The sequence below is a fragment of the Xiphophorus hellerii genome, chromosome 6 (assembly GCF_003331165.1).
Source record: "Xiphophorus hellerii strain 12219 chromosome 6, Xiphophorus_hellerii-4.1, whole genome shotgun sequence".
Classification (NCBI taxonomy): domain Eukaryota; kingdom Metazoa; phylum Chordata; class Actinopteri; order Cyprinodontiformes; family Poeciliidae; genus Xiphophorus; species Xiphophorus hellerii.
Genome location: NC_045677.1, coordinates 15,232,417 through 15,241,678, shown reverse-complemented (window position 1 = coordinate 15,241,678; position 9,262 = coordinate 15,232,417). Strand labels below are relative to the sequence as shown.

At 40.7% G+C, this 9,262-nt stretch overlaps 1 protein-coding gene across 1 annotated transcript in view; it reads left to right on the top strand.

The window, feature by feature from the left end:
- Nucleotides 1-431: 431 nt before the first annotated feature.
- LOC116721429 (chloride channel protein 2-like) overlaps nucleotides 432-9,262 on the top strand; it is a 52,374-nt gene continuing 43,543 nt past the window's right edge. The window contains 1 exon segment of the mRNA XM_032565142.1: nucleotides 432-682. Within this exon segment, the coding sequence (XP_032421033.1) occupies nucleotides 632-682 (51 nt within the window). The 5' untranslated portion in view covers nucleotides 432-631.

The following is a 9,262-nucleotide window of genomic DNA, read 5'->3' as shown; positions in this document are numbered from 1 at the left end:
AAATGTCTGTCTCATCTATACCAGAAACATACTTGGATGACAATAATTTTAGATATAAATCTGTGTATGAGTCATTTTCATCTTAAACACAGGCGTTGATATATGACTCCCAATTACAGGCTAGCCACAACCCTTATGAATTAATCATTCTCTTTGTTATCATTCATGGAGTGACTGAAGTAGGGAGCAAAATACAGCCGTGCTGCTCAGAAATACCACTCTGGGGTGTACTGTAAAGTGTTTTAGCAGTGATGTACTGTATGTCACCTGGATGCTACCTCTGCATGCCCAGGTCCAGGAAGCATTAGTGTAAAAGTCCTCTAACAGCTGTTCCAGAGAGAGAGAGAGCAGGGGAGAAAAGTGGAGGAGGGAGGCGGTGTTTCGCAGTTAAACTGCAACGCAGCTGCGAGCCAGCAGCCGGCTGTGCCTCTCATCTGGCTCACACACTCACACGTCGAGGCAGCGGTCCTCTGCACCATGCAGGCGGGCCGGTGGTAGCAAACCTGTTACACACCGCTCACGCGATGGCAGCGAGTCACACTGAGTCCTCCCTCCTCTCCTCCGCTGAAGATTAATTAGAGGAAAACGGATTTATTTATTTTTTTTGCCTCTCAATGAGGATTTTGCAGCGATGGTGAAGGGCAAAGCAGAGGAGCGGACGCTCCAGTACCAGCAAACTTTGGTGAGTTTGGGATGATGTCATGGATGATGCAGTTGCGGGTCGGACATGCTTGGCTTACATGGAGGATGGAGGCGCAGCTGCTGCCTGCTCTGCTCTGCCCTGCAGGAGCACGGGGACTGTGCTGCTGTGTGTAATCTCACCTCTAGAACATAAAACGTGGAATGCTTCTGGTGGTCTCGTAAAGCAGATGCAGGAGTCCTGTCTGCTCGCCCTCCGTTCATTCACCTTGATCCACAGGTGTTGCATCAGTCTGCGTCTGCCTGCACCAACATTATTAACTCTTATCAGTTTTCACCAAACCATGTCAGACACATTATTCAGCCTGCAGGAATGCATGTATTGCTCTCCACAATCACCTTATGTAAGCCCTAATGAGGAATTAATAAGATGTTAATATGCCTCCTCCTGTATCTTCCTCATACGTCTCCTGTAGATCTCCTACTCCCCCCCTTCATCTTGTCCCGCTGTCATCATCCTCAGTCCTTCCTGTTTGCTGGTTTGGCCCAATCCATGAACTAAAAGTGGAATGTTTCTGTCTGTTAATTGCTTCATGCACTAGTTTCCCCATCCATGTCACTACAGGACTGACAGTGATACCCTGGAGCTCTTTATCTATATTCAGATAAAGGGACAGTCTGACAGACAGGCAGTGAGGCATAAAAACCTGTGGATTTGTGTCATCCCTCATTGATTTATGTGTCTGTGACAATCTATCTGTGCCATCTTCTGTGTATCTTTGTTATTTGTTTCTGCATGCACACATTTACACAGATGAATGCACAATTTTAAGACATTAGATCTATTCGTCGCTTTCTCACAGCCATGCCGGGCCGCTGATGAATGCGAAGATGTTATTCCCTTTTTGGCGGTGTGAAGATCGATGTCATGCTGTGTTTCTCAGTAAAAAGATCAATAGCAATGTAAAAAGACAGTCTGTGAAGATTGGAACGTGCTGTCTGTACACCCCACCTCTGACTCTGACCATCTTACTCTGATCAGTTGATTTATCAGTTAACTCTTTACGGTCCTGTTGCCAAAAATAGCCTGCCATGTGTGTGTGTGTGTGTATACATGTGTTTCTGTAGCTGAATGCTGGTGCAGTAACAGTGCTATTTATCACATTTCTTTCCTCAGGTGAAGCAAAGCATCTGGGCTTTTTTTCCCTCTGCAAACCCAATGAGATTTAGAGGCTGATAATCACCCACTGCAAAAGCCACTGAAAAAAAAGGAAAACATTTATAATCTGATGAGTGATGATTTTCTTGGAGGCTTAGCTGCAGCCCAAAAATTGGATTCTGATGTTGACAAAAGGATCTTTTTGTGTTTTATTGTATGCCCCCTGAAAGACTCAGCCGATTTTCAGTCTTTGTTGTTTGCTTGGAGTTCAGAAGAATGGTGCTGCAGGCCTGATGAGCAGGTGTCACAAAACCCCTTAGTGGAAAAAAAAGAGAGATTTATCTGCTAAACCTTTCAACAAGGGAGTTACAGAAACACAATTTGTCTTTTTATAGCTTGTATGCTTTCTAATTATTTACTACATATGCAGCAATAATTCTTTTAGAGACCGAGAACCAGCAATGGTGTAAACTTTGAAAACATTTGAAACAAAAATTAATTTTATCAGCGTTTTTATGTTGCCGGAGTTTGACAACTACTGCTGTGATCAGCGCAGACTCAAGGTTTGAGGGAAGCAGAGAATACAATACTGCTGTGGTGGCTTGCACTGCATGGTGTCCTCAAAATAAGGTGTTAAAGTAACTGTGTCACCCTATGTTGTTTTTTTTGTCCCCATAATAGTCTGAATTACTTAGACAAATGTCTGTAAAGACATTGTTTAGACATTGTTGTTCCTCTGACTTACTTATCGGTCTGGAAGTCATTTAGAGTGTACAACTCTTTAAAAAGGTCTTTAAGGATTGGTCAAGTTTAACTAGTCAATGATATTTGACACAAATGACTCTAATTAGTTGTGCTTGCTAGAGAACCACAGACAGTTGTACATAAGTAGAAGACTTATCTGTTTGTATCTGTTATGGAGAGATACAAATCACAAAGGTGATATTTGTAATGGCATAAAGTTATGATTGTAACATAACCATCAAATTAAAAGAACAACCTTTTGAAAATTCAAATCTCAATTGAGCAGAAATCGAAAACTACGTTTGCTTTAACTCTCTGATCGGTGATCGTTTGTGAGGAAAAACTGAAAGATCTGCTTTATTTTTATCCTTCTCATTAAATGCATTGAAACTAAGAACTCCCACTGTTTTCAGTATGTAAATATATCAGACAACAGCGTGACCTTAGATGCATATTTTGAGTTTGTTTTGGAAAAGAAATAAGACATAGTGTATTGGGAAGTGGTTTATGAGATCCGTCTCTTTCACGAGTCTTGTAATTCTTTTGTTTTCTGTTGGATTTAAAGCAAATTCTGCTAACAAAAAATAACAACTTTATTTCTCTTAGTTCTTAGAAAAAAAGTCTGAATTTGTCAAAATCAAAATTGTAAATTTGTGCGATCCAGAAGATGCCTCATTGGTAAATTTGTGTTATCAACTGTATGATTGCAATTACTGCATAGCTGACCTTTGCAGATATCTTAATGCTTCTCAAGTTATAATTTACAAGAATTCAAAATCTTTCAGTTTTGATATTATTAAGGAACATTCAGATTAGGTTGATTTTTTTTAAAACTATAAATCTGAATCTGATATTTTGACACCCATAGTGTGTGAGAGAAGTTAATTCCTCTTGGGAGGATCCTGTTGACCTTTTGAGTCTCAAGCAGCTTTAGCTTAGCTTGCTTACATCTTGGACTGGCTCTGACTTTGAAAATAAATGGCATATCATTTGCATAAATATCTTCTCTAAATGCAACACTTCTATGAGTTCTGGATAACTGACTGGAAAGCTATTCATTGTCTCTCTTGATGTCTTTTATATATATATTTAAAAAAAAAAAAAAAAAAAAAAAAAAGAAGGCTGAACCAGAAAAAAGTAACGAAAAGACTTCTTTGAGTTAAATAAGGCTTTCTCTTTAGGCTGCATCTGCTGTGTTTAGTCAGGTCAAGGGCAGAGCATGCTGGGACATCAGTCAGTGGTTGTCTGCTTCATGTCTCCTGGGATGAAGGACTGGAAGTGGAAAATTAAAGAAGCAGCAGGTCAGATGCTGACAAGAAAGGAGACAAACGGCTTGTGTTATGGCAGTTTTGTTTCCAACTGTTTGATTTTTTTATTTTATTTATTTTTTATCGTTTAGTTTTTCGTAGAAGCTTCTCTCAAAGATGTGGGTGGTCGGGATGTGTCATAGGATTCGCCCGAGTAGCTACATGTGTTTTCTCTTTTCAGGAGAAAACCTGAACCTTGCGTGGGCAAGGTTGTCCACGGGCATTTGTGTGAGTAAACGTGCGTGCGTGTGTGTGCGTGTGTTGGAGTGGGAGGGTACGTTTTGCACCCCTACATATCCACCTGCCTACACACGCAACCTCGTACAGGATATCAGTGACATCAGGTCCATCCAGCAGCGGGAGGCGGGAGGATTTAGCTGCTGCAAGCATCAAAGTCATCATCCACCTGAGAGGGAGAAGCCACTCCCTCCTCAGCACAGGGCACTGCAGCACTGCAGAAATGTACAGCACATTCAGCACACGCTGCTGTCTTTGTAGACTCACATGTGAGAATGTTTTTCTCCGAGCAATCTGCTTCAGTTAAAAGTCATACAGGGCTTCTAAGATCAAGTTCCTCTTTTAAATCTATTTCAGTCTTATTTTGCGCATGTAGGGATGAAATTAGAAAAGATATACAACGTAAATGGACCTAAAGATTTGTATTGCTTTACGCTCAACACTTGCAGATGTATATCAGCATGCAGTGACTGTGTATACAGATATTAACACACTGCTTAAAGTGCATTATACTGAAACTAGACACAGATTGTCTCCGGAGTAGAGAGCCAGCCCTGTGTCCACAGAAAACTAGACTCAGCAGTGTGAGATCTGTTCCTTCTCTTTGGTTTGTTTGAAATGTGTCACAGACCAGTTGGGTTGGTAAATATCAGCAGGCTGTTTGCAGTTTACTTTGGTCTCTTTTAAAGAATTTGGTCTCCTAAATTAACCAGCGTTGCTTTACTTGTCAGCTCCATAATTCAGGCAGGAGACGACTATTTTCCCCGGAAGGAAAGTTAAACATTGGAATAGGGTTTAAGTTGCACATCGTGTGTATGCATTTTTAGCGTCTCTGTTGCTGTCGCACAAAAATTGCTGTCTCTTCAGGGAGGTCTAGTTTCTCCCTGTCAGCACTCTGCACACTTCTTCCACACACACACACACACACCCCCCCGCACGTAAACACACACAAAGAGTTTGGCTCGAGCCCAGTCCAGACCTTGTCACTTCCCAATTGTGCTGTTACCTGCACACGCTGCTGAATGAGCTACTGCAGAGACTGCAGAACAAAAAAATCCTGAATTGACCTAAATTGGATAATTTCCATTCAATTCAGAACCTAAATGTTTTAATGTAGTGTTTCTTAGTCCTGGTCTACAGGGTCCACTGTTCTGCATGTTTGAGATGTGGCTCTGCTTCAGAATACCTAATTGGAGTGATCACACTCCTCAGCACGCCATCAAGTGCTGCAGAAGTCTGCTACATCAGATGTGTGGCAACAAGAAAAACCTCGAAACATGTAGGGTATTGGATCCAAGAAACACTGTTTCCATCCATCTACACACCTATTTATTTTCTTTGTTTAGTTCCTGTGGAGACGCTGGGCAGGCTCTGGTGCTTATCTCTTGCAGTCAATAGGTGAAAGGTAGAGAGCACTTTGGACAGTTCACTAATACCTCATTTCCACTGAGCTGTACGGCATGGTTTGGTCCAGTTTGGTATGTTAGTTTGTGCACCATTTCTCTTCTCTTCAGTTGTAGGACAGTGGCACAGGTGAAGCTACTAGTGTCACACAACGTAATCCATTGATTGGGAGACAGAAAAACTAATGTGTCACGGTTTCATCATTTCATTGATGTTTGATACTTTGTCCAATTCCTTTCACATAATATACAAACTAATTTGGGTTGCATTTTTTTTGTACATTTGAATTAATTGGCTAGTTACTGATATCTGGTGTAAATTTCATGTCAAGTGCCCCATTAACAATATATTTACAAAGAAGAACACTGACTTTTAGAATACTTATTTTCTCTGCTTCATCACATTTTAACTCACATTGTTGCAAGAGAGATGAAAAATCCAGTCAGAAAAGGTGGACAAATATTTAAAATTGCTTAGAGGAACAGGTTAAGATTGACAAAATTTTGTAACCAGATGTGTCCAAGCAACATTTTATGTTATTTACTTACATTTACCTGACTTTAATTTATTTTTCTCCTCATATTTTAGAATTTTTTAAGCTGTCTGCACAAATGTGAGTTTCATTGTTTCTCTGAAAATAAGTTCTTAAGTCACTGTTGCAAGTCAAATAACAAGTGAAGTATCTCAAGGTGAATGTGGCTCAGATTGTGCAGTTATCATAAGGATTGGCAGTTCAATGTCAGTGTGTCCTAGAGAAATGGACTGCTGACCTGATGTGCTTTTGATGGGCGGTGATAACATCCTGTGTGTGCAGAGCATAAATGAAATGCAGCGATGTGTGAAAATATTGAACAGTGTAACAGTGCAGCACTTGCACTTCAGATTTCAGTTGTTAAAACTGCACCACTTTTAGACTGATTGCATTTTAGATCTCTGAGTCCCAAACTGGCATGTCAATTTGTTTTACCAACCTGCTACTGCTTTGGCACTTTAAGCCTGATGCAAGCATAATCCCCGGGTTGATGTGGGTTAAAAATCTAGTTCTGTACTTAAGTATTTTTCGACACGGTGTCACTATCTCTGCTTGATGGTTCTCTCTTCCTCGCATTGGATCCCTCTCTCCTCTTCAGCCTCTGTGCCTCTCTAATGTTATTACCGTGTGCTGCTGACGCTTTTCTCTTGTCTTGGTTCCACACTCATGCACATCTCTGCCTGAATACGTCGAGACTGTGCACGTTTATTTCACTGCATGTGTGAGAGAGACAGCTCTGACTCATGGGGACCCATTCTGAAAGTGGCCTCCACTACCTATATTAATTCAAATGTGGAAGGCAGGATGACTCACATTGTCACTTCCTCCTCTTAATTCAATTTTCTGTCTTGTCCCTGGAGGCTATATGGTTCAGATTAAACAGTGTTTTTAGTAGTTTTTGTAACTCTACTAGCCTCATCAATGCATTCTCAGCACGAGTTTGAGTAATCAGACAACCATAATCATATCGGATCTGGAACATCCATCAGTCTACCTGCAGAGATGAGGCAGAAAAAGGAAGATTAAAATCATCTGATGAATATTTATTATTAAAATCAACAGGGATGAAAGCGTTGGATGTTTTTCATATAGTAGATGTTTGTGTCAGTAATTGCCCTTTTTGAATACATTACTTTGTAGTGACTTGGAAATTGCTGAAAAACTGAAAACGTTCTGCTCAACCTGTATGAAGAGTCTTGCAAAATGATTTGTTATTTTGAACTTTTTCAGAATTGTATTAAGTGTTTGAAATGTGTCTTGCCTGGAGTTATGTAATATGGCAACACAAAGTAGGAATCATTGATACATGCTGTTCAGATCTTTAACAAATACAAATTTTAAATAAAATATCTAGTTTATATATACCCTCCTGGATGGTATTTATATATTAAATTTCCATTCTGCAGCTCAAAAATTTCAATATTGGTCTCACCTGACAAGAGGCAGCCTTTTCCACATGTTCTACAGGCATTCTTTCAACTGTTCAAGTGGTTGGAAAATCATTTGAGTTTCTCATCTGAGCTGCAGATCTTTGTATTGCCTCCGTAGATTGACTTATTTTGTGGCTCTCTGATTGATGCTCAATTTGTTGGATCCTGTCAATTTAAGTGGCAACGGTGCATCATAGTCTTTCTATTCTTATATGAGATATTTATATATGCTTTAAATGTCTGTGCAACTTTACATCTGATCTATTTGCTGGTTTTTGTGATGCTTTGTGTTCACTAATGTTTTCTAACAAACCTCTGAGTCCTTCATAGAACAGCTGGATTCATACTGAGATTAAACTGCTGAGCCTCTGTTTGCTAACCAGTTACTTCTAAAGGCAATTAATTGTACAGGATTTATTTTGGGGTATCAGAGGAAAAGGCCTAACTAGATATGTGTAAATTACACTTCAGATTTTTATTTGTGAAATATTTTTTAAAAAACTAAAGCTCTCCTTTTCCTAATCAACTCTACAGTCATGGCCAAATGTTTTGAGAATGATTCAAATGTTAATATTTACAAAGTCTACTGCTTCAGTTTTTATAACGGCAATTTGCATATACTCCAGCATGTTATAAAGAGTGATCAGCGTAACAGCAATTAATTGCAAAGTCAATATTTGCCTAGAAAATGAACTTTATCCCCCAAAACACATTTCAACTTCATTGCAGCCCTGCCTTAAAAGGACCAGCTAACTTTGTTTCAGTGATTGCTCCATTAACACAGGTGTGGGTGGTAATGAGGACAGGGCTAGAGATCAATCTGTCATGATTAAGTAAGAATGACACCACTGGACACTTTAAAAAGAGGCTGGTGCTTGGCATCATTGTTTCTCTTCTGTGAACCATGGTTACCTCAAAAGAAACACGTGCAGTCATCATTGCACTGCACAAAAATGGCCTAACAGGAAAGAGAATCGCAGCTAGAAAGATTGCACCTCAGTCAACAATCTATCGCATCATCAAGAACTTCAAGGAGAGAGGTTCCATTGTTGCCAAAAAGGCTCCAGGGCGCCCAAGAAAGACCAGCAAGCGCCAGGACCGTCTCTTAAAAGTGTTTCAGCTGCGGGATCGGGCTACCAGCAGTGCAGAGCTTGCTCAGGAATGGCAGCAGGCAGGTGTGAGTGCATCTGCACGCACTGTGAGGCGGAGACTCTTGGAGCAAGGCCTGGTCTCAAGGAGGGCAGCAAAGAAGCCACTTCTCTCCAGGGACAAAACATCAGGGACAGACTGATATTCTGCAAAAGGTACAGGGAGTGGACAGCTGAGGACTGGAGTAAAGTCATTTTCTCTGATGAATCCCCTTTCCGATTGTTTGGGACATCTGGAAAACAGCTTGTTCGGAGAAGACAAGGTGAGCGCTACCACCAGTCTTGTCTCATGCCAACTGTAAAGCATCCTGAAACCATTCATGTGTGGGGTTGCTTCTCAGCCAAGGGAGTCGGCTCTCTCACAGTCTTACCTAAAAACACAGCCATGAATAAAGAATGGTACCAGAATGTCCTCCGAGAGCAACTTCTCCCAACCGTCCAAGAGCAGTTTGGTGATGAACAATGCCTTTTCCAGCATGATGGAGCACCTTGCCATAAAGCAAAGGTGATATCTAACTGGCTCAGGGAACAAAACATAGAGATTTTCGGTCCATGGCCTGGAAACTCCCCTGATCTTAATCCCATTGAAAACTTGTGGTCAATCATCAAGAGACGGGTGGACAAACGAAAACCTAGGAATTCTGACAAAATGCAAGCATTGA